The 26,335-nt window shown below is 38.1% G+C and overlaps 1 protein-coding gene across 3 annotated transcripts in view; it reads left to right on the forward strand.

Annotated features, from left to right (window-relative positions):
* The window catches only part of LOC125452619 (intersectin-2-like), a 197,084-nt gene that overhangs the window by 106,950 nt on the left and 63,799 nt on the right, over window positions 1–26,335 (forward strand). For 2 of the 3 annotated variants that reach the window (XM_059645418.1, XM_048531276.2), the window contains exons 17-23: window positions 5,602–5,682; window positions 14,031–14,167; window positions 14,866–15,299; window positions 17,383–17,510; window positions 18,358–18,533; window positions 24,215–24,359; window positions 25,991–26,196. In XM_059645418.1, coding sequence (XP_059501401.1) covers window positions 5,602–5,682; window positions 14,031–14,167; window positions 14,866–15,299; window positions 17,383–17,510; window positions 18,358–18,533; window positions 24,215–24,359; window positions 25,991–26,196 — 1,307 coding nt within the window. The remainder of the gene's footprint in view (window positions 1–5,601; window positions 5,683–14,030; window positions 14,168–14,865; window positions 15,300–17,382; window positions 17,511–18,357; window positions 18,534–24,214; window positions 24,360–25,990; window positions 26,197–26,335) is intronic. The other variant, XM_059645419.1, reaches the window with a different exon arrangement.

Consider the following 26,335-nt stretch of genomic DNA (forward strand, 5'->3'; position numbering starts at 1 on the left):
CAATTTTAGTATTCCTAACTGAGATCAACTGACTTGCCAGAGTCGGTACTGAATGTGGGAGACTTCATTGAATGATCCAGTGACTCTGCCGTCTGTACTGATATCAGTCACCCACTGGGCCAGCTTGTTAAAATTCTTTCACAGGATGTGGGCATCGCTGGCTAGGCCAGCATTTATTGCTCACTCCAGCAGTCCTAGAGAAGGTGGTTGTGAGCTACCTTCTGAACTGCATCAGTCATGTGGTGTAGCTCACAGTATTTTTAGGTAGGCAGTCCTGACCTTTCTTCACAGCAACAGTGAAGACATCATGATATCATTCCAAATCATGATGATATGTTATTTAGAGGAGAAATTACAGGTAGTGCTGACACTATGCATCTGTCACCTTTTACATTCAAGGTCAGGGCTTCCAAAACTCTTTTTTAATCCTGCAACAGGAGCCAGGCCTACAGGTTCATCATGTAGGCTAAACCCACAATTACAAAAGTTTACAACGAGTTAAAATTGTCATGCAGCTTTTCACTCTGTTGTGGTCCCATTGCAGCAGTTGTTGCCTTGCAGCTCACAACTCCAAAATTTCACTTAGGATTGTGATCCTTACTTTGGATACTGTGTTCTAGATGGTAGAGACAAGCATTTTGAAAGGCCCTATTGAAGGAGCCATGAACAAATGTTCTATTGTAATAATGAGATAAAACAAAATTTGCAGATGCTGGAGATCTGAAACAAACTCAGAACTTGCTGGAGACACTTAAGAAAAACATTGAAGAATGGAATCAGTCTCTTAAAATTATTGAACCTGATGCTGAGACTTAAAAGCTGCAAAGTCTCCAAGTGGAAAATGAGAGATTGTTCTTCGAGCTTGCGCCAAGGCTCGTTTAACACTGCAGTAGGCCTGCAACAAAAATGTTGGCATGGGAACATCATGGCATGTTGAATTGACAAGTGACTCGAAGCTCAGAGTCCTTTTTGAAGACAGCATAGGTGTTCAGCAAAGTGGTCACCCAGTCTGTGCTTTGTTTCCCCAATGTAGAGGTGACCACATGGTGAGCAGTGAATACAGTAAGCTAGATTGAATCCAGTGCAGGTAGATTGCTGCTTCACTTGGAAGGTGTGTCTCAGGCCTTAGATGGTAAGGAGGGAGGAAGTAAATATGTAGGTATTACACTAAAAACTGAAAGAACTATGGATGCTGTAAATCAGGAACAAAAACAAAGTTTCTGGAAAAGCTCAGCATGTCTAGGAGCATTTGTGAAGTCAAAAACAGAGTTAACGTTTCGGATCCAGTGACCCTTCCTCAGAACTGGTATGTAGGTATTACACCTTGTGCAAATACATGGGAACGTGCCATGGAGATGTGAGTATATTTTGGGAATCGAGGAGGAGTGGACTAGAATGTCCTGCGGAATTTTCATAGGGGATTAGAATAAGTATCTGGTCATGTCATCCCTTTGGAGGTGACTGAAATGGCTGCTTAAAATCATTTGGATACGTAAGTGGGTAGGGTGATAAGTAAGGACCAAGGGGACCCTATCATTGTTATGTGAGGAAAGGGAAGGTGGAGAGCAGAAGTGCAGGAGATGGATCAAATACACCGAAGGGCCCTATTGACCATTGAAGTAGGGAATGCTCGATTCAGGAAAAAGGTGGACATTGTTCAGGTGCCCCTGAGGAAGGTGCCATTGTCAGAATGGATGTGATGGAGAAATGGGAGGATGGACGGAGTCCTTAAAGGAAGCAGATTGTGAGGATGTGGTCAAGTAACTGTAGGAGGTTGTGGGTTTGTAGTGTATCTCAATGGATGGCCTATCCCAGGAATGGAGACTGATGTCAAGGAAGGGAAGGGGGAGAATCGGACATGGACCAGGTGAAGGTGAGGACAGAGCGGAGATTGGAAATAAAATTGATACATTTTTCTAGTCTAGAATGTGAGGGAGAAGCAGTGCCTGATGTCATTGATGTACCAGAGAAAGAGTTGTGCGTGGCAGCCCAAGTAGGATTGGAGGAAGGAATGTTCCACACCCACAAAGAGACAACTATAACTGGGGCTTATGTGCCGGTATCAGTGGCAGATCATTTGACCAGTAGGAGGTGAGAGGAATTAAGAGTTGTTCAAAGTGAGAATGAGTTTGGCCAGACAAAGGAGGGTGGTGGTGGTGCATAGCGATTTGTTCAGGTTTTTCTACCATCTCCTTGATTTACTGCTTTTATCGTACCTGTCTGTGCCTGTCTCTGTTTGGGCTCCATTGTCCACTGATTTTAAAACAAACATGCACAGACACACATTCCCTGCCGCCCCCACCCCCCATCCCAATACCCTCCGCCCCACAACTTCCACCAACCTCCCCCGCCCCCTGCCACGTAAACCCCCACCCATCCTTCAGCATAACTAGCACCTGTGCCTAGCCACTTACAGTCCTGATAAGGAGGCACTGCAATCAAATCATTAACTCTGTTACCTTCCCACAGGTTCTGCTAGACCTGCTCGGTCTCTCTATCAATTCTATTCCATTTGAAATGGGATAAATATTTTGATGTTGGGCTCTTGGTTGGTATGTTATTTTGCATTCTTCTTTCATTTGTCCTCTCGTTTTAGATGTCTTTTCCCATCACCTTCTCAACCTTTCCAAAATCAATTTTAAGTTGACTTGCAGAAATCTTTATGAACGTCTGAAGGAAACCTCCACGAAGGCCTCAATAATTGTGCTCAATCGGAGGATGAATCACTTCCTGACTTTTCCCACAAACATGTCATCGCTGCTTGGTATCTTTTCTGTTCACTTTGCAGTTGATGCTCCTGCTCCTCCAAGTGACAGTTCTGCTGCCATTGTTCAAATTGCTTTCATTATGCCTTAATAAGATTAATTTGCACGTAAACATAGATAATGTGGACATCCACAACAACTATTATTTTAACAAATTGTTCAACTAAAAGTGATAACTAAAATTGTGAAGAATAACTGCTTTACCGACTTATCTGTGAGATAAGACCCTAGATGCTTTTTCCATGCTGACTTAGACAATTGTGGATTTGTTGTCCCTTGTTGTCTGTGTGTAAATGAGAATTGGTCATGTCACTTGCTGGCTTTTCAATGATTACATTTGGTGTTTGTAGCCTTATATGTTTGGCCATCTGCATGACTTGTCCCACTAACCTCCCTGTGTACTGCATATGTCTGCTACTTCATGCAACACCTCCGTCAGCAGAACAGCACTGCAGTTAGAATGAGCATAGAAATCCAAAGCGTGGATGACAAAATTACTTTCTTTATAAAAAGACTTCATCTAACTTTATACTGGTAAAGGATCTGCTCTTGATAAATCTATTTTAAAATGAATGCTAGTTCTCTTGAATAGTTTTGAAGAAGTCAGAAGCCTTGCAGCCATTAAAGAAAGAAATAAAATGTAGTGGGTTTATTGATGCTTCTGCTTTCCCATCAGTAGAGTGCTTGCACTGCAATTTGAACAGTAGGTTGAGGAATAACATGTGGGCATCTCTATTCAGATCAGAATACTATAATGTGCTTATTGTACAATTAGAGCAGATTTCTGAAGCCATGGAAAGGTATTTTGAAAATCTTCCCAAGTATGCCATGTTGCGATATGAGGTTATAGACATGCTCACCAAGCTGGTGGGTTTCCTCACCCTGTTAGGTAACATCATCAGTGTGCCTCTGGTGAAGCATCGGTGTTCTGTCCCGTTTGTTATTTATATCCCTCGATTTGCTGGGCTGGTTGGTATTATTTCCGGATTTGTTTCTTAGTGGATTGTACGCAGGGTCAGATTCAACATGTTTGTTGATGGAGTTTCAGTTGGAATACCAGGCCTCCAGAGATTTCCGGGCATTACACTGTTTGGCATAGACAATTGTGGATTTGTTGTCCCAGTCGAATTCGTGTCCCTTTGTTGTCTGTATGTAAGTGAGAATTGGTCATGTCACTTGGTGGCTAGTTGGTGTTTATATATATCGGTATTGTCAGTTTTCTTCCGGTTTGGCCTATGTAGTGTTTCTCAGACCTTGCATTGTATTTTGTATATTACCCCAGTTTTGCTGATTTTGGAATGGGATCCTTCATGTTCATCAGTAGCTGTCGTAGAGTGGTTGTTGGTTTGAGGACTACTCTGATACCTAGGGGTCAGAGGAGTCTTGTCATCTCTGAAATGTCCTTGATGTATGGTAGGGTGATAAGTGATTATGGTTGTGTTGTGTCTTCTTCCAGTTGTGGTCTGTCTTGGAAGTAACAATGGATTGTGCTTTTCCAGTATCTATTCCTTTTGAAGCCTCTGTACTGGTGCTCCTGTTCTGATTTGTGTAGTTCCAGGTTGCTGCAATGTGTTGTGGCTCATTTAAATAGTGTCCTGATGCAGCTCTGTTTGTGGGCATAAGGGTGGTTGCTGGTGTAATTGTGTATCTGATTCGCAGTGGTCTTTCTATATACTCTAGCCTGGAGTTCCCCGTTGTTTTGCATTCTACCATTATGTCCAGGAAGGGTAGTCGGTGGTTGTTCTCTTTAGTGAATTTTATCCGGGTAAGGATGTTGTTTTTTTTATTGGTGGGTTTCTTCCAGTTTTGACAACGAAGGTGTCATCTACATAACAGACCCAATGTATGGTTGTATGGGTTGTTTGTTGGTTGTATTACCCGGGGAACGCTGAGAATTCTAACCTTTGCATTATTGCTTCTGCAATCAGTCCTGATATTGGGAATCCCATGAGTATTCCGTTGATTTGTTTGTATATGCTGTCTTTGAAGGTGAAGTAGCTGTTTGGATCAAAGAGAAAATGAATAAGGCTGGAATGGGAGGATTAACATGATGTTGAATCAGCTGCTGATGCAGAAAAACTCATCCGCTTCAACAGGGGAGAACAGTGGAATTCTAAAGGAGTCAGACAGATTGAACACTTTCTTAAGGCTTTCATGCGGCCTGCAAATATAATGACATTTCTGTTTCTCTTTAGTATTGTAATTCTCTTTGCATATAATTCTGAAAGCAGTTACTTTTTTCCAAAGTATTGTGACCAAAAACACACTTTGAAGCTTTTCATTTGCACCTATCTGGACAATTTGCAATAAATATCAACGTAAAGGCAAAATAACTTACGTACTTCATAAGATGAAGATCCTGATTGGTTGGTGGGGGTGTTGCCAAGGGGAGTGCACCAGATAATGATTATCAATGTATATTAGAAAGCCCTGACTTGTCAGCTGTGAATTTCACTGACCTTTTTCAAAACACTGACTGTAAAACTCCTACTTATTTGTTTTCTTAATCATTGATAATTATGGTGAATTCAGGGTAAAATAGGATGATGGTTGAAATTATTGACCTATTTACTCAATATATTGAATTGCTTAATTTGTTAAATTAATGTACTGTGCTGCCTCTGCAGTTGGCTACAGTTAGAGGCTGTGCTCTGCTGGAAATTCAATGTTAGATTTAAAGGCCAGTTGAGAGAAGTTTGAATTCTTTTCCCCTGCTTTTCTTTTCTGTTAATGATGCAGTCCTCAAGCATATTCTGTTGTTGGCCACAGCATTGTTTCTGTGCATTAAGTTTAAAAACTGATCTTTTTTTTATTTCCCAACTTTGTTATCTTACAGAGTGAGAAATTGGACGACTTTGTACTTGAGTGCCTTCTCTCTCTGTTGGGCTGTCTCAGCAGCTTGTTCCTTTTATTGAAGGTTATTTGCTGAAAAATATCTTATTCTCTTCCTGCTTTCATGTATTACTGTTTCTGTCATTTACTGTTTTGTGCTTTACTGACAATATATCCTCAGTGCACAGGATTTTGAGCAGTCTTCAAAAATCTTTCAGGGCGTTGTTTATTTAACAAGTAGAACAATCAATTGATCAATAAAAATATTACAGCCATACAGAGCTTCAGCACAGCACCATCCATTATCCACTGTAAAAGGTATATATTTAAATATGTATTTTTATGATAATATATCACAAGTGGTGTTTCCCGATCTTACATAAGGGATGTACGTGTTAGTGGGTCTGGGCTTTCTTTTCCTACTTTCTAGGAGATATGATGATTTAAAGAAAACAGTGGTTAGGCATACTACACTTAGAATGTTTGTTGCACAGTAATAGCTGTATTTTGAGAAAGACAATGTTTAACAGGATGCATTTTGCCACATTGACAAATTATTAATATTCAAATGTGCTAAATCAGAAATACTCCTTTATGCCACAAGAATGTGATCTTCTTTGTAAGGTTATAGAGTCATATAGCGCGGAAACAGACCATAATCCCAAACCAAACTGGGCCTACCTGCCTGCAGTTGGCCCATATCCCTTCAAACAATTCTTATTCATGTACTTACCTAAATGTATACATCGCTTCTTTTGGAAGCTTATTCCACACTTGAACCACACTCTGTTTTTAAAAAAATTGCCCCCATATCCTTTTTAAAATCTTACTCCTCTCAATTTAAAAAATATGCCTCCAACCCCAACCCCAGGGAAACAACCATGATCTATACCTCTCTTTATTTTATAAGCCTCTAACAGGCCACCTCTCAATCTCCTACACTCCAGTGGAAAAAGTCCCACCCTATCCAGCCTCTCCTTTTGACTCATACCATCCAGTCCCGGCAATATCCTGGTAAATTGCTTCTGAACCCGCTCCAACTTAATAGTATCCTTCCTGTAACGGGGACCAGAACTGGACACAGTTTTCCAGAAGAGGCCTCACCAGCATTCTCTACAACCTCAACATATCACTCCAACTCCTATCCTCAAGGGTGTGAGCAATGAATGCAAGCATGCTGAATGCCTTCTTAACCACCCTATCATTTGTGATGCAAACTTCAAAGGCTTATGTGCCTGAACTTCTTGGTTTCTCTCTTATACCACAATGCCCAAAGCCATTCTTTTAATTGCATGAGTATTTGATTTACCAAAATGCAATATCTCACATATATCCAAATTAAACTCCATTTCCTACTCCCCTGCCCATTGGCGCAATTCATCAAGATATCCTTGTGGTCTTAGATAACCTTCTTCACTGTCTACTATACCACCAATTTTGCTGTCATCCACAAACCTAGCAACCTATATTCTCTTTTTAGACACGCACGCGCACACACACACACACACACAATATCATTTATATAAATGACAAATGAAAGTATTCTAGTTGAAAAACAACCGTCCTCAATTACTCTGTCTCCTTGGGTTAAACCAAGTTTGAATCCCTTTGGCAAGCTCCCCCTGAATCCCAGGTGATCTAACTTTATTCATTAGTCTACCATTGGAACGTTGTCAAAAGCTTTACTAAAGTCCACATAAACAATATGTACCACTCTGCCCTCATCAATCTTCTTGATTACTTCCTCAAAAAGCTCAAATCAAGTTTGAGAGATTTCCCTTGTGCTCAACTATGCTGATTATCCCTAATCAGTCCTTGCCTCTCCAAATTCATGTAAACCAGATCGTTCAAATTTACTTACAATAAATTACCCACTATCAAAGTCATACTCACACAGGTCTAGGTTCCCAGGCTGCTCCTTATATCCCTCAGTAAGGCACAACATTAGCCACTCTCCGGTCATTCAGCCCCTTACCCGTATTTGTAGATGATACTAATATTTCTACAAGGGGCCCTGCAATTTCTCCCCTATCTTCCCACAAAGTCCTGGGATAGATTAGATCAGGTCCCAGAGTTTATCCATCTTTTATATTTTCTAAGCCTTCCAGCATCTTCTCTCCTTTTTTGGTAATGTGAACGGTTTTCAAAACATCAATGTTTTTTCCCCGAGTTCCTTCCCCACAGTAAAAACTGATGTGAAATACTCATTGTGTCTCTCCCATCTCTAGAGGTTCAAAAGAAACACGACCACTTTGATCTCTCTCACTCTCACTCTCTTCAGTTCTTCTGTCTCTTTTAATGTACTTGTAGAATCTCTTTGGGATTATCCTTAACCTTATTGGCCCAGGCTATCTCGTACCTTCTCTTTTGTCTTCCTGAGCTCCTTATGAATGCCCTACGCTCTTTGTACTGTTCAAGAGATTATTTGATCCCAGTTGCTTATATCTATGATTTTTGTTTCACTTGAACCTCAATATTTTTATTCATTCAATGTTGTCTAATCCTACAAGCCTTACCTTTTACTCTAATAGGGCCTTAATGGCTTTGAACTCTTGGTATTATACCTTTGAAAGCCTTACACTTATCAGACATCCCTTTATCTGTTCACAGTCTGCTCCAGTAATTTTTCAAAGGTCTTGTACCATTAAAATTTAGCTTACGCCAATTAAAAGCTTTTAATTTTTATGGCTGGCTTTTTCTTTTACATAACTATTTTATAACAAATGGAATTATGATAACTGGACCCAAAGAGTTCCCCTACTACCACTTCAGTCATTTGCCCTGTTCTATTGCCAAAGAAAAGGTCACATTTTGCTCTTTCTCTTGCAGGAACATTTACATATTGATCAAGAAAATTTTCTTGAACACGTTTAACAAATTTCTCACCATCCAAGTTTTTAACACAGTAGTAGTCCCAGTCAATGTTTGGAAAATTGCTGTGTTCATCCAGCTTCACACCTTGTTATCTCTACTATTACAACCTTATTATTCTTACATATACTGAGCTCTCTCTACATATTTATTTTCGATTTCCCTCTGACCATTGAAGTGGGTCTATAGTACAATCCCATCAAAGTTATCATTTCCATTTTATTTCATATATTTCCACTGGACATTTTTCAGAAATATCTTCTTTAGTTACAGCAGTAAAACCCCATTCCAGCTCCTCGTTTACTCTTTTTCTTCCTATAGCATCATAAACCCAGAACATTGAACTGCCAGGCCTGTTCATTCCTCAGCCAAGTTTTTTTTTAATAGCTATGCTTTCCCAATCTCATGTTTCCAAACATGACCTGAGTTCATCAGCCTTATCTGTAAGACCCCTTACTTTGAAATAAATGCAGTTTAATTCTTCAGAGTTAACACATTCTCTGACGTGCTGTTGTCTGACTTTTCTAATTAAATTGTTCTTTTCTGATTCCAAAACCATTCTCATTTATCTTCCTATTTATTCTGCTACTTAGGATCCTCCCCACCTCCCCCTCTTTTTTTACAGTTTCCCTTAATAGAATTAACAAAGTTCACTGATAGGCTATTGGTCCCTTTCCAGTACAAGTGAAAGCCATCCTTTTTGAACAGGTGTTTTCCACCCCAAGAGAGATGCCAGTGATCCAAGAACCTGAAGCCCTGAACTTTCCACCACCTCTTCAGCCACTGATGAATCTCCTCTATTCTTTCCCTCATTCGAGCTTGGCAGTGGGAGTAAACCAGAGATTACTACCTTTTTGAGGTAATAAAATGTGAGGCTGGATGAACACAGCAGGCCCAGCAGCATCTCAGGAGCACCAGGTTCTGTTTTTTAATCTTCTATCTCACCTCTTATGTTCACTCTGTAAAACCTTAATCTTTTCCCTGACTATCTCATTCCTTCCAATGTGTACAATAACTTCTGGTTTCCCACACTCCTCTTTTAACAATATGCTTTAGACATTTTGATACATCCTTAATCCTGGCACCAGAAAAGCAACAGACTATCATGGATTCCCGCTCATTGCCACAGAATCTCCCTGCTGTGCCCTCAACAGGACAGACCCCTATAACAATTTCTTGTAAATTTTGTCAAACCCTGCCTAACAGCAGATTCATATTTAGTGCCCAAGATCTGACTGTGTCTTCTATTTTCCAATGAGAGACTATCCTTTTCAATAGTACCCCAAACTGAGTGACTGAGAGAGGAATAGCCACAGGAGACTTCTGACCTACCTTCTCACCTTTCCTGAGTCATCTGTCTATTTGACTGATACTGCTGTGTAATCACTTCTCTAAATCTACTAGCCAACCATCTCAGTGTCTCTTGTATTGTCTCAATGTCATTAATCTTAAAAAGAAGCAGCTTATAATAGCATTTTATATATAAAAAAGCTACTTTTCTTTACCCAAAGAGTTAATATTAAGCATGCCAAAAAAGCATAAATCTTAAATAAAATCAGCCACTTAGTTGAACAGTCGAATTAAAAAGTAGCTCAAGTAGTCCAGCAGACAGCTTTCAATCTTCTGATATAAAAGTAACCTTACTGCAGGATCATCTGTGTGTATGCTTTCCAAAAGATCCATAAATACAATTCTGTTTAAAAAGAAATTCTCCCCGATTTACATAAAACCCCTTTACCAATGTTTTGAAAAAAACTCCTCTATGTGTATAATTTTATACAAAAAAAAACTGGTCATAGATCTGTCTCACACCAGTTCCTAGTTTATGTAGTTGAATAACACACAAAATTACCCAGATATCAACACTAAATTGGTAAATGGCTCTTCAATCCACTGACACCTGACAATTAGTTAAAAAATACACCGCACATTCAGGAACAAACTAACGTAAAACAAACTAGTTTGTGAATTCTAAAAGTGCTTGTACCAATCAGCATCATAAATGTCTCCAATGTTAACTTTGTGCCTTTAATGTAATTATGTGGTGAGGCCTTCGTAAGTATGTGAATAGGGTGTGCCAATTGTGACCATGCTGCATCAGTCACTTGTAATTGAGATGAAGACTGTAAGTATTATTCAGCAATCTCCAGTATCTCTTGAATGCAGGAATTTTCTCTGCACTGTTTCCTGTTTAGAGTTGCAGTGCCTGTGGGTATATTAACAAAATGACAGTAAGCAGTAATACAGAATCTGTACTTGGCAATTTCAGTAAACATTGGCTGTTCATCATTGCGTTTTATGCGCTTTATTTAGTCATACTTCACTGTTGACTGCTATTGTTCTCAGTGCCAGATTTACTAATGCTTTCCATCTTTATTTTGCCATTTAATAACCCCATTAATCTCAGATTTTTTTTGCTGTTCTGCTTGTATTGAATTATTTACACATTGGCTTCAATTTTTCCTTCTGTGACAGCAAGTTTTGTTCAAGTGCAGTACAATCCAAAGTGACAAAATTGCTAGCAAATAATGAAGTAAAGACTGCCATATTTTATTGAGCCAATTCTAAAAATGATCCCTGGACCGTTTCCCATTCACCCTTCCCAGTGCATCCAGTATTTTGCATGAAAAGTTGGGGAAAACTGTTGCTCTCAGATTCTAACCCATAAAATATTGCAAAGATTTTCAAAGGAGTATTTGAGAGTAGATGAGGTGATTTATCTACTTCTACCCCCTTTACCTTCCTCCCATTTGACTCTAATGATGTGCCATGTGTTGGAGATCCTGGGATGGGTTGGTTGGGAAAGTGGTGAGAGGAGCACCCAGTTGTTGGCAGAGGAGTTCTTCATGATATACTGTCACTGCTTTAAAAGTTGAATCAAAGAGAAAGTTAGGGAAAGAATTCCTTGACTACATAAGATGATGATATTTCAGCTTGTTTTCATTTCAGGTTTTTATTCATAAGCTCACGAAAGAAGAAAGCAAATCTTAATTTTTAATTATCCTGCTCCTTCTGCAGTGTTAACTTCCTATTGGCAAAAGTTATTGAATAAAAATGGAAGAAGATTGGGGTCCTGTCCTGTTGTGAACTGCCCTGGAGCCCCTCAAATGTTTTTCCCCCTTGTAGAATGTGAATTAATACTTGAACATAGTCAATTCAAATCTTGCTGATACGTAAAACTGCTTAACAGCGATTAGGCTAGTGTTTTTGCAGCAAGATTTCAAAGGGAAAATTGGGGCCAACATTGTTTTTCAATAGAGATTTGTATTGTTTGCTATGACAGTGCGAAGTATGAAGTAGTTTCATGCTGAATAAAGTGTTTATCCATTAGAAGATGGTCATTGAACATTCTCCCATCACTTGCTGTTGGCACATGGCTTTAGAACATTAAAATGCAATAAGCTGGGTAAACTGCACCAGAAAAAAAAATTGTACTATTTGCTTAGGCTTTGAAAATTTTGAACCAGAACAGAAACCTACTGAGTTCAAAGATTAATAAGGCCAAAATTAAAAGCAATAATGCACTTACAGCCCCATAATCTAACCCTGAAGTAGCAACTGAGAAAACACCACTTTCCCAGACTGTACGTTTGGTACTTTGGTGTAGAAATAAATTATATTATCATTCACTACAAGTTGTTTGCAACTTTCATATTGTGGATTGTTTTCCATTATTAGACATTGGTACAGGAATCATTTAAGGCAATTTTTAAAAAAAAACTAGAACAAAATGTGTATAACATTAGAATTTTTCATCTTGAACCAATTTCCTGGAATTCTGCCCTTTTAAATGATGATTTCTGTTAATATATAGTTAACCATGACCTTACCAGATCTGGGGAATGTGTGCTATTGGTAGGCCCTGTGATTTTGAGGTTCTTATTTTTGTGAATTTGAGTAAAAGGAAATACATGAGATTCATGAGTGAATAAATGAACTTTAACTATTTGACCAACAATCTCAACTTCATAACTGCAAAACGTAGGTAATTCTAAGATTACTGATCATAAATATCTGGTTGTGTTTTGAACTGAAAATACAGTTCAAAATACTGAGGAGAAACAATCTACATTTACAACTTCTAGTGTGTGTAATTAGCAAATTATGCTCTCTGGATCTTCACTTGTCTTCTGTGAAAATGCACATTATTTCCTGGGCGAGGGAGGAGTGTTGTTTTGATATAGACTTGATATGTCCATCCTTTAAGAGGTTTATTGTGATGGTTTGATGTCTGATAAAGAATGGTGATAGTTTCTTTCCAAATTGAAGTGGTGGTAACAAAGTTTAATCAACAACTTTAACTTGTTCCATTACAATTGCACTTAGAGTATTAAAATGATATCAAAAGCATCCATACACCTAGCAAGTGTTGTGGTGAAACTATCTTTTTTATGGGTAACTGGTACTTTAATATTCAGTCTTCAACATTGAGAATTGGAATTTGTATGCTATGTTGTGTTCCATGTCTATAATCAAACTAGAACCACACAGTCTCAATGTGATGATTGAATTTTCACAAATATATTAAAACTGAACATGGTGCAGGCTCCATTTGCAATAAATTTATAATATAACACAACAGTTAATGTCAATTGCTGACAAAGTTTAATGAAGCTTATTTGGACTGATGTAACTTTTTGACACAAAAATACATCTTCAACATAAAAGAAGAACTCTTGCAAAGTACTACATTCAAAAAATTAAAATCAAACTACCCAAAGTGAATGTAATTTGAAATAAATTTGAATATAATGGAAAGTGGAAGGGGTTGATCAGAATGGGCATGCATTGTCAGCATAGCTTCCTTGGAAATGTCGAACTGATTTATTTTTCATTTCAGGGAAATGGTCATTGCTGGCAAACCTGGCATTTATTACCATCTCTAGTTGCCCTGAGGTGGCAACTAAAACACCAACCACAGTAGTTATAGGGCTTGAGTCATATGTAGGCTTTTTGAAAGTACATTCATGTGCAAGTGAAGTTTTAATGAGAATCTCATGATTTCAAGGTCCTTTTAACTGACTTACAGATTTTAAAGTCAGCTCATTTTCAATGCATATTTTTTGATCATGAACTGAACTCTGTTGGATCATTGATCCAGGCTTCTATACCACTAGTCCAATAATTAACTGCTTAACCTTATAATAGTCCTTATCTCCAGATGTCCTATCCTCTTATCAGTGGAAGCAAATATCTAAAAGTACACCTTCCTCCTTCTCACGCTCTTGAGATCTGTACCATTTTCTGTGCAGTTTAATTAAATTGTTTCCTTTACTAATAATACATTACACTTTTCCAAATGGTTAACTGAATAACTACATTTGTACAGATAATGTAGAAAATTGAGAAATGTTTCTATTATTTTTAAAATTGAGTCCGTGTACAGCAAGTGTTGGCTGCAGTGGTGCAGGGTCTTAACCTCTGCACGTTCAACATTTCCATCTCAGTGGTAGTTGTAAGATGCATGTGCCATTTGCACTGTTAGAACTAATTTATGTTAATAACAGTTTCAAAAAATAAACATCTTCAGCATCTGCTAAGTTGCTCTGCATCACCCAACAGGAGCTGCGAGAAAGCTACAGCAAACAGCAGTTTGCCCTGGAGCAGCTCTATCGAATCAAGAATGAGAAAATTCAAGCAATTGAAAAAAAGAAAGCTGAAGATCAAGCAAGGAAAAAAAAGGAGGAGGAAGCAATAAGGTGATTTTGTGAATTATTTTATTGCTTAACAATTGAATGGTTTTCCATGACTATTGCTGGAAGTTCTTGAATTGTAAAGTGATGCTGCAGTTTTTTAAAAAACATGATGCAGTGTAATTCTTTTTTAAGTATTTGCATCCATTGAAACATACGTCCTTTAAAGTTGGGCAACCTAGAAGGATTATGAGTAGGACAGAAGTGAAATAAATATAAATAAAATTGCTGCAACATGTTTTGACTCATGCTGGGGTTTTCCTGAAGGTGGCTTCTTGTAGTTCTTTACCTCTCTTGGCCACTTGTCTCTCCAGCTAAGGCCGCAATTACAAATGATGCAACCTTATGAATGACTCATCAGAAACTGACCTTGAAGAAGTCCAATATGAGTTTACTCCGTTAGTTCCCAGGAGAAATGACAACAGTATTCCATTCTAATTCTGCTGAATGTCCTTGGTGACAGTTACAATAGGTCCAGAAAGAAATGTCATGGTTCATGGAAACTGGCATATTATTGAGACCCTACTTATGTTAGCTTGTATTTACCATGCCATCTACTTGAAGACTCCAAATTTGCCTTTTTTTTTTGTGTTTGGGAAATGTGACCATGCAGGCCACAGTCTAGTTTTGCACTTGTTTGGCTACCATCTAAAATCACTTTGCAGTTTTAAGTTGTAATAAGTTTGCCTTTATCTTCTGTTTAGAAAAGCAAAGCAAGAAAAAGAGAATCTGTGGAAATCAAAAGTCAAAAGAGAAGAGGAGATAAGACAGCAGAAGTTAGAGGAAGAACGACTTCGGGACAAAATCCGTGAGGAAGAAAATCGGAAAACTGAGGCATTTGCTGCTAGGCAAAGGGAAATAGAAGCAGAAAGTAAAAGGCTAACAGAGGAGAAGCATCGTCGTGAAGCAGAGGAGAAAAAGAGACTTGCACAGCTTCAAAAAGAAGCTGAAGAAGAGAAGAAGAAAGCTCAAACTCTAAGAAAAGCAGAGGAAAAACGCCAGCAAGAAGAAAGGAGAAGACAGGAAATAATGAAACAAGATGAAGCTGAGAAACGTGTCTCGGAGACTGATGTACAAGAAAAATTGAAGGATGTCCTGAAATACCCTGCTAAACCAACATATGGATCAAGGAAAGAAGGTATATGAGTTTTCGCCAGAATAGTCTAATGTACTACCTTATGAGTCTGAAGGTTATGGGTTCAGGTTCCATTCCAGAAACATGAGCATTTAATTCAGTGTGATTTTTCAGTGCAGTGGTGAGAGAAGCCAGGTTTTCCCTGCTGGCCCAATTTGTAAGATCTGAACTCTATCAGAAGAAAGCAGGGCAATTTTTCAAGTGTCCTGGCCAATATCTAATAACGCTTAGATAGAACAGACTACAGATTCTTTCATTATTGCTATTTGTAGAGCCTTGCTGTACGCAAACTATTATATTTTCTACATCACCATTGTGACTACACTTATAAGAAAGACTTGTTTCATTGGCTGTGAAGTGTTTTCCATGTCCTGAAGACATGGAAGTTGCTTACTAACTATTTCTAACTGTTTTTCAAACATGCATTTTGCATGAACAAATTATTAACACTGTGCTCTTTATTTAGATGGAAAGTAGTGAGAGCGGTAGAGTTTGAGACCCCTGGTTTACACTAATTCTAACCTCAGTGACACTAATAAAATCTAATTGTTTGCATCCTATCCATCTATCAGCTTTATATCTACATGTTATATTTTCACATATTACATGCCTGCATTTTTGTAATAAGACAATTTTTTAAAATAAGATACCTTATCACATATCTTCTGAAGTTTTGTGTACACATTCTTTCTTTCAGTCAAGTCTTCAAAAAGTTGCAGTTTGTCAAAGGCAAATTGTGTTTCACAAATCAGTGCTGACTTCCTTTCTAAATTTTCACTAATTTTTATCTCACAATGGATTCTATAATTTTGCACAAAATTAATTTTAGATTATTTTTGTTCACCTGATTTATCCCACTATCCCTTAAATAAATTAATATGGCAATCCTGCAGTTGTTGGAATATTTAAAGAGGTTTTGCTGTTTTCTCTATAATTTTCTTTACAATTCGGGGGGAAATGTTATCAGAAAAATTTATCCATTGGAGATTGAGTGTTATTTTTTGGAAAATTTTGTAGAAAGACGCATTATTTAGATTCTCTGTCCTAATTTTGGTTTAATTGAAGGCTTTTCTTCAGTAATTTTGCACTAGACTAACAGAATGGACAAACAAGATCCACTATAAAAACAGAAATACTTGAAAATACTCTGGTTTGGTAGCATTTCTGGAATCTTTCAGATCAAAAATATTTCTGACAAGAAAGGGTTAGCAACTTGAAAGCTCTGTTTAATCTCCACAGATACAGCCAGTCAAGCTGAGTATTTTCAGAATACTATTTAGGTGTACAGCACCTACAGTATTTTGCCTTTGAACATGAGCTGGCATTTTGTTGGTCATGAACATGTATAACTTAGTGGATTCGAGATACTAATCTGCTGCCCTGAGTCTTTTTCTACTTTAGTTATGGAACTAAGAACTTTCTTGATCTCAATATTCTGATCTCTCAGAGCAACAACATCTTCAATTAGATTGTTTTTACAGATATTACAATCTTGTAATTTTCCTATCCGTGATCTAATAACTTATTTATATGTATTACATTAAATGTCTCACACCAGTCAGGGTTTAGTAGAATAGACAATTTAAAAATGTGAGCAAAAGCTTTAAATCAATTCATCTAATTTACGTAAATCACTTTTCCTTGCTATTACCAGTAAACATTGTTGACCTTGCATAGTCATCATTTTCAGTTGTCCTTAGGAAGTCCTTTTCTTTTGTAGTTTTTCTGGCTGCTTTCCTCAAGCTTGATTTTTCCGATGTTTATTTATGATTTTTTTTCTTATTAGAGGGGAATGCTGCAATCTGAGAAGCTGAGCCTCTACATTTTCACATCATACAACTGTACAGATTATTACAATAGCATTGCACAAATCACACAATCCTGTTTCATTACATTGCTACCCAGCTATCAACTTCCTAAATCCTTAGTTATAATGCTTGCCACATAGTTCTTAAAAAGAAAAGACGATTTTATTTGATGTTATCTATCAAAATGAGCATTTAACCAATGTTATCATTTAAAATGTGCCTACTAAGCAAACAAGAAATAATTACGAATTTTTGTTTTGCATATGCATTTTCTACAGCTTCACTTGACAAAAGTAAAGTCACCCTGCCTGGAAAGTCGGCAGTCTTAATGACGTATCGAGCATTATATCCATTTGAGGCAAGAAATCATGATGAACTCAGCTTTCAAGCTGGAGATCTAATTGAGGTAGGTATTTTTTCCCGGTCAGAATAGTTATTCAGTTGTTCCTTCCTTCTGTTTTGTGTTACTGCGTCTGAGCATTGCATAAGTGAAAACCCAAGTGCTGTGGCCAGATAGATCAGGACCTCCCAAAATTCTGTCTCTAAAATCAGCTGGTTAAATAATCTCCAAGTTGTTTCAGCCTTTGTCACACCAGCCTGTTGTACTTCTCGTGGGTTAGTGAAAAATTACATTTTAGTGTTTTGTAGCCCACGAAAATCCATTTTGTTTTGTAATGTTAAATCAGTGGAAATAAGATTTTGTATTGTGGTGGTATGTGATATTTCTCTCAAGAATTGCCCCTCTTGAACCAATTATCCCCTCCAGTAGTTTAAACCTTGCTGATGCATGGTTTGACAAATATCAATGTTTGGTCTCTTACCCTTTTTCATGTGTGACCCAGAAAAGTCTCAACAACAGTGTAGCACTATTTTCAGTCCTGTTGTCATATATTGACCAAAGGCACTGCAGCATAATGTTGCAATTTTTCAATTTCAGTTTTTTAGACTAGGTTTTGAAATCATCTATAATACCCGTACCATCAATTTGTCTGTAGAGACCTTGACTCACATTATAGTCTGTGTGGATGAGGAAAAGAAGTTATGGAAGGATGCACATTTCAGTCAGAAATTATTCCTACTCCTACCATCCCTGTTCTGTTAAAATATCTGAAAATGTGTACAGTGTAGTTTTGTACGTATAATTTATATATTCTTTTAGTAATAGTAGTTGGCATGATGACGTCTGGGGATTGAAATGCAAGGATAGTTTTTTTGTACTCTGGAATGGTCTAATATTATTCTGTCATATTCAGGTTGATGAAACAACTGAAGGGGAATCAGGCTGGCTGTATGGTACGATGCGAGGCAAATCTGGTTGGTTCCCGGTAAACTACGTAGAGAAAATAACAGTGTGTGAAGCACCCTTATCGCCCAAAAGAGCCTTATTGCCACCTTCAAAACTTCCTTCAACTACCTCAACATCTCCTGGGTTTGTCTTTCTGGTGTTCATTTTAAGATACTAATACTGATTTGAATTTTACGATCTGAGTCTGTAATAACACAATTGCAATTTGAATCACTGTCATTCACCCGTAGTGTTAATGCTGTCATCCTATGTGAAATATTCTTTTTAGTGAGATTCTAATTAAAGGTTTTAATAAAGTTTTGCTGAAAGGTAGTTCACCCTTACCTTCTCAAGGGCACCCAGGGATAGGAAATAAACGCTGCTCCAGCCTGCAAAGCCCACGTCCCCTGAAGTTCTACGTAGCGTTTGCTTTGTTATCCTTTTGGCTAGTTTATTCCAGATTACTTACTATCTTCAACAATGTCTTTTCTTACTTTTGCTAATGTTACCCAAGAAACAATAAATAAAAAGAGACACTTGAAGAAACTCAGCAGACCTGGCAGAATCTGTGAAGAGAGAAATAATGTTAACATTTTGAGTGCCATAATTGGAATCAGACTAAGTGTTCTGAAGAATAGTCCTATTGGACTTGAAACATTAACTCTTGCTCTCTCCACAGGTGCTACCAGACCAGCTGAGTTTCTCTAGCACTTATTGTTTTTATTTCAGATCTTCTACATCTACACTACTTTACTTTTGAACAAAGAATAAACTTTGTTTCAAAAGTGGGAATCTGAAATAAATACCAAAAATGAAATGAAATCAGCAGGAGAAAGCATTTACAGTTCAGATGTTTGACCTTTCTTCAGGAGGTGTCAAGTTAGAAATGCCAAGATTTTTAATCAGGTGGAAGGGGAGAGGTTGTAAACAGAATAAAAAGGGGTTTTGTGATTAGCCGGGAGGCTGGAGAGATTAAATGCTGAAAGAGTTGCTTGTACAGTCCAAAGCACATAATAATGGATCAGAAACTAAAATACATGTGCCTAGAGGATGTAAGAATGCGAAATTCTGAATAGCTGATGTCTGAATGCAAACTATAAGGAGAAAATGAAAGTAAAACTGAAGCCTCAAAAAGCAGAGATTGGAGATTAAAGTCAGTGTTGAGTCTAGAAGGCTTTAGGATGATGCCTAACCTAAGAATGAAATGCTTACGCTGAACTTCATTGGACATTTCAGGAAACTGAGGACTGAGGACTTAGTGAGTGGGAAAAATATACAGACTTAAAATGACAGACGATTGGAAGTTTGAGGTCATGCTTCAGGACGAAATGATGGTGTTCCACAAGGGGGACACTCTGTTTGCATTTAACCTTGTCAATGGAGAGCAAATCTCAAAGGGAGCAGCAACTACGTTATTGAAAGAAAAACTTGTAAATCATTGCTTCAACAGGGTGGAATGTTTGAAGCCTTAGATTGTCAGGAGAGAAGGGATACAGTGCTGCATCTCCTCCACTTGTGTAGTAAGGCCCCATGGAAATATCCAAGAGGATGTTGGGAAAGGATGAAGGAATGAATTGAGTGTTAGAGAGAGTGGTTTGGAATATTAAAGGGAAAGAGTGAATGTGTTTAGTTGTGGCATCCAGCTAGAAGCACCAGAAGTTGCAGAGGATGACCTGGAGATGTGATGGAGACAGACAGACTGATAGAATGGAATAGTTAGTTTCAGGAAGCAAGATGCACAGAGTGATAGTAACTTAGAGTGAAGATAAGTTGATTGCTTATCTTCAGAAGTGGAGCCAAGTAATTGGGAAGCTGAGAGTTGAGTATGTGAAGTTGCGAGAGTGGAGATTGTTCATCCTGTAAGATCTTTGGAAAATTCTGAAGTTGGTGAGAAGAGACTCATTAAAGAGAGGAAAATGTAGTTGAGATAGAAGGAACAGGCTGAAGCAGTAGGTCTACCACGATAATCTTGTTTATAGATCTTGCGGAGCAGCTCAAATTGACCTGTTAGGATCGGGGGCACTATGATTTTGTAAGTCATAGAGGGAAATTCTCCAGAGGATTGACAAAACTGGATCTGTGTTCTCTAATATTTCAAAGACAGATAAATGATCTGATTGAAACTTAAAAGATTCTTGCACAGGTATATGGTGACAGATGAGATGTTTTCTCTGGCTGGTGACCCTAAAACCCCTCAAGAAAAGGGGCAGGTCGTTTAAGAATCAGATGAAGAGAATTTTGTTTACTCATTGGGGAGACATCTCTCAACTATCACTGTTTAACTTCAGTATACTCTACAACTGAATTTCCATTTTCAGAAGAAAATTCCAGAATTTTAAAGCATGTTGAGTGAAGAGATTGCTCCTCCTTTCCATTCTAAGTGACTGATCCCTTATCCAGAGACTGTGATGCCTCGTTCTGGATTCCTCAGCCAGGGAAAATTGTTGAATTACATGCTTACGAAAGCTAGGGAAAAAGGAGGCAAGAAACATTGGATCAATTCAATACGTTGCTTTACAGCACTACTTGTCAATTATAATTGACTGCACTGGTCACATGTTACCAATGTAAAACATACCCCAGCTAATCCCCTTTCCATGCTCGTATATTACCACCCCTCCCGGTCCTGTATTATGCACTGCGACTTTATACAATAAACTTTCATGTAGAAATTTGTCAAATGCCGCCTTGAAATCCAAATATAGTATATCAATAGGCACTATCCTTTATTCGTAGCACATGCTACTTCTTCAAAGAGCTCCGATAAATTGGCTGAACAGGTTCTCCCTTTCACAAGCCATTCTGACTCTTCCCATTACCTTGTAACCTCTTTCATGATCACCTCTCACAGGTTGCCTATTCCTTTCTGTTTTCTGTCTCCCTCCGTTCTTGAGTAGAGAGGTTATATTTACTATTTTCTGTACAATTATATATTTCCAGACTTGGACAAATTTGGGAGATTAACACAAAATGGATTTACTACCTCATTAGCCTCTTCTTTTAAAGCCTGAATCTGAAGTCTATCAAGACTCATCAACCCATAGATCTACCAGTTTGCTCAGTACTAATTCTTTCATGACAAATTTCACCAAGTTCCTCTGTTCCCTCTCCTTCATATTTTACAGATATCACTAGGTTTTTTTTGTGTTCTCTGTAGCAAAGACAGCAGCAAAATACTTATTCATTACATCTGCCCTTTTTTTAAACACCAATGTTATGGACCAGATCAAACTCCCTCAAAACATGTCAAGGAAATAATCTAGACCCTAACATTTTCTTATTTCAGAGGTAAGCACTTGGTGTGGCATTCTAAGTGCAATTCAATTGGTCAAACTAGCAGGCTAGAAGTAAAACACACTTTGTTCATACACTATAACTAAAATACTGACAAAATAAAAGGAAAGAAATGGTTTAACTGTAACTAACAAAATAATAAACTACTCATTAACTGTTCCACTAAAGTAACATGCCATAAGCACACAAAGGCATAGTCAGTAAAATGGGAGAAAATTACTGCAGATGCTGGAATCTGTACTGAAAACCAAAAAGGCTAGAAATCACACCCGGTCAGGCAGCATCTTTAGAGACAGAGCAAGCTGACGTTTCAAGTTGAGATCGTTCTTCAATAGTCAGTAAAATAGCTTGTCTCACATGTAATTCTAGCAGCAAGAAGAGAACCCCAGCTTTTATCACTAATAGCGAGGAAAAACGGCTTCCACATCTAGCTTCAAGACTCTAGCAACTGCTGAAAGCTAAAATTAAAAATCCTGGTTCTGTGGGAGCTTGACTCCACCTATTCAGGCTGCTTCTGTTGTTCCAACTTCAAAAAAAATCTCAATGGCTGACAAGCTGTTTACCTTATTGGCTTTGAGTAGACCACTTGGATCAATCTCTCTTCAGTTTTTTAAAAAAAAGGACAAAATGCATCTCGTAAAGCCGAAGGAACACCACACCAAGCATTAATCCTACATTCTCACCTTGTAGAAGACTGACTTATTTGAATTTTTTTTACATTTTAGATACCAATAGAAAGTCTTTCTGGTATGTTTTACATTTCTTGCTAGGTTCCCCTCACGCTCTGATTAATCATCTGACCTGCCACGCACCTTTTATGCAATTGCAAATACATTTTCCTAAATTTAATGTCTGCTTAAATTCTTCAGTTACAGAGCTATTGGGTCCTCTTCTTAGAGTTTATCTTTATCATTGGAATGTGCTTGTTCTCAGTATTATGAGGTATCCCTTTTCATGTATATCTCTTTGATCTATAGGCTGGCTTAATAACCCAGTTCACTTAACCCTAGCTCAGCTTTCACATCCATGTATTTTCCGTTGTCAAGTTCAGAAAAACTAGTCTAGATCCATTCTTCTCCCTTTAAACTAGATTTAAAATTCAGTCATATTATGACCACTGCTACTTGAGTGTTCCCTTGTTTTGAAGGTCTTAATTAATCCTGTCATATTACGCAATGCTAAGTCTCTGGTTGATTCCAGAACATACTGTTTGCCAAAACAATCTAAAAGGCATTATGCAAACTCCCCATGGAGACTACTTTTACTAGTCTGATATTTCCATTTAACATTTTAGATTAAAATCACCCATATTTATTGACATTGCCGTATTGAAAGCACCTACATTTTTCCTTGAATGATTTGTCTTACAATAGTTACTGCTCAGAGGCCTGTGCATTTCTCCCACAAGTGACATTTTCCACCTCTTCCTCTTCCTCATCTCTACCATAACAGATTCTTGAAAATATTCTCCTGAGCCAAAGCTATTTTTAACTATTGCACTGATACATTTTAGATATGGAATACTACCCTTCCACTAACTTTCTATTCTTCTTCAATTTCATGTATTCAGAGCTGAATCCCTGTCATCCTGCAGCCACACCTCCCCGTAATGTCTATCAGATTCTACTCATTTACTTTAATGGATGCTATCAATTCATTAACTTTGTTGTGAATACTACCCACATTCAGATACAGAGCCTTGATATATTTTTGCTATCTTTGTAACATCAAGTTTTGACTGCTGGCATTTTCTCTTTTTTTGTCCCCCCTGTCATTTCTGAACTTCGTACCTTTTGTTTCCATGTTAGTGTTTATCCCTCAACATGACAGCCCCAACCCAACATCTCCCCATCCTGCCGCCACCAACTTCCTCCACCCCCCAAAAAAATCAGTTTAGTTTAAATTCCTTTCTACTTCCCTAGGCAGGTGTGGCCTGTAAGAACAGTAGAGGTCCCATTTTCCACGGTATTGCTGCTAGTGCCTCATAAACTGGAATCCTCATCTCCCACACAAGCCTTTGAGTCACACATTCACGTCTCTAATCTTATTCATCCAATGCCAATTTCTACATTTTTCCAAAATGTTTTATTACTGCCATAAAACTTTACAACATGGATCAAACAATGCAATGCTTACAATACTGGTAAAATGCCCAGTTTTTAACAATACCAGTTACTAACCTTCCTGCTTATTCTGCACAAAATTGAAAAGCAGAAGCAAATTGAGAATCACCTCTTCTAATCCCCACTCAGCACGATTTGCTTCCTACTAAAAACCTTACTTCAGACACTTTCCGCTATGCTCTGATTTCCCACTTTGAACCACGTATTTAGATATGCTCAAGCAGCCACTGTCTCATTCTAGTGTAGTTTCCCTCACACTGACTGACTGTGTTCCTTATTCTGAAGTGGACTAGTAGCTCAGTTATATATCTCGATACTTCTTAAGCCATTTGGATTCTTGTTAAATGTTCTATATTTTCTTAACAGTGGTCTAAAGTAGTGAAAATCTGCATGTTTCCTTTCCAATAGACCACATGCTCAAAATAAAGTGAGTGATGATGGGAGTTTTCAATCAAGTCGTGGTTTCTCTGGGATTAGTGGCAGTCCCATTTGGCAGAAATCTGCTTTTACTCCAACTCTTGCCCCTGGTTCTGGATCACCAGTTTATGATCAGGTACATCTCTCTAATACCTTATTTCTATTTTATGAAAACGAATGATTTGTTTGCTTCATTCTTCATGCAAATTTAAAATATGCACAAGCTTTTTGTTTGCCTTCTCTATTAATGCTGTGAAAGGATCTTATGCAAATGTTAGCAACGCATTTGAGGTGTAACAAGATGGTACAATCCCAAGGTGTTACATGGAGAGCAGTAACCCTTTCAACAACAACAACAACTTGAATCATATGGTACCTTTAATTTTGAAAAATGTCTCAAGATGCTCAATAGAAATGTCATGGAACATAATCAACAATAAGCCAAAGCATGAGATATTAGAATGGATTACTGAAAATATGGGTCAAGAGATCAAGTTAGAGATGATTCCTAAGGGGAAGAGAAAAACAGGAAGGTTTCAGGATGAAGTCCGGAACTATATGACTCGGGGCATGGCCATCAGTGATAAGGGAAAGAAATTGGGAGTTACACAAGATGCCAGAGTTGGAAGAGAGATAATAGGAACAGCAGATGCTGGAGAATCCAAGATAACAAGGGTCTGGGCCCAAAACGTCATCTTTTGTGCTCCTGAGATGCTGCTTGGCCTGCTATGTTCATCCAGCTACACACTTTGTTATCTTAGAGTTGGAAGAGGTCAAGTGTTTGGGTAAGGCTTGCAGAAATAGAGGATGTTACAGAAGTAAGAATGGATTTGAGATCCAATGGATATCTTCCCAACTTTGCCCATAAGACAATTTCTGGAATCTGCCCAGCAATCTTCTCCATAGAAAAACTGAAAGAACTGTATGGATACTGTAAATCAGAAAACAAAAACAGAAATTTCTGTAAAAGCTGAGCAGGTCTGGCAACATCTGTGGAGAGAAATCAGGGTTAACGTTTCATGTCTGGTGACCCTTCCCCAGAACTCGGTAATCTTCTCTGATCTGCTTTCATTGGATGACTAATCCTTCGTAAGTATTTCCTCGTCTTGCTTCTCCTAATTCCTGAGGTTGTTGACTTGCTTGCCAACCTGGCTTGTTTTTGTTCAGATGTTTCGTCACATGCTAGGTGACCTCATCAGTGGAGCCTCTGATGAAGCGATATTATTCTGCTCCACTTGGAATTTATACTGTCAGGTCCATCACTACCTCAGAAGCTCCAACTGATGATGTCACCTAGCATGGTGACGAAACATCTGAACAAAAACAAGCCACGTCAGTGACCTCACCCACAACCCGAGCTACAGATCTTTGCCAATACTTTAATCTCCTAATCCCTACTCCAACAACCACTCTGCCCCTTTACTCTTACCTAGAGTACCATTTAAATTCACATACAGCTACTTCTGTGTCTCTCTTTGCATCCTCTGAGCTCTACGTAACAGCTGTTGTTCCTGATGTAGGAGCAGCAGCTATAGCTGCCCCACCCGTTTTTCGCATGTCTGCTGAGCAGCTAATCTCACACATTCCTTCTAGTTGAGCTCACTTGTGTGTACTACTGTCCCTGGATCAACAATTAATCAGTAATCACCCTCTATTTCCCTTGTTTTATTTAAAGTCTAGTGTTCTTTTTACTGTATTTTTATTATGTATTTAATTTTTAAATTCAGAATGAGTCTAAAGTAATTGTCAAAAAATAATCTTCTTTAGGTTGAAAATGTAAAAACTTTTAAGGCACTGGCACTTTGTTCGTGGACAGCAAAAAAAGAGAACCATTTGAATTTCTCAAAAGATGATGTAATTGATGTGCTGGAGCAACAGGATAACTGGTGGTTTGGAGAAGTTCGCGGTGGAAAGGGCTGGTTCCCCAGGTCGTATGTCAAGATTATTGCTGATCATGCACAGCCATCAGCGGAGTAAGATTTTTTTTCTGTTTGAATAGTTCTGGCATGTCGGTGAAATCAAGCAGTTGGTACTATAAATTACACATTTAATAAGGAATGATTACGTTTGCTTCTATATTGGGGCAGCATGGTGGTACAGTGGTTAGCGTTG

The sequence above is a fragment of the Stegostoma tigrinum genome, chromosome 4 (genome assembly GCF_030684315.1).
Source record: "Stegostoma tigrinum isolate sSteTig4 chromosome 4, sSteTig4.hap1, whole genome shotgun sequence".
Classification (NCBI taxonomy): Eukaryota; Metazoa; Chordata; class Chondrichthyes; order Orectolobiformes; family Stegostomatidae; genus Stegostoma; species Stegostoma tigrinum.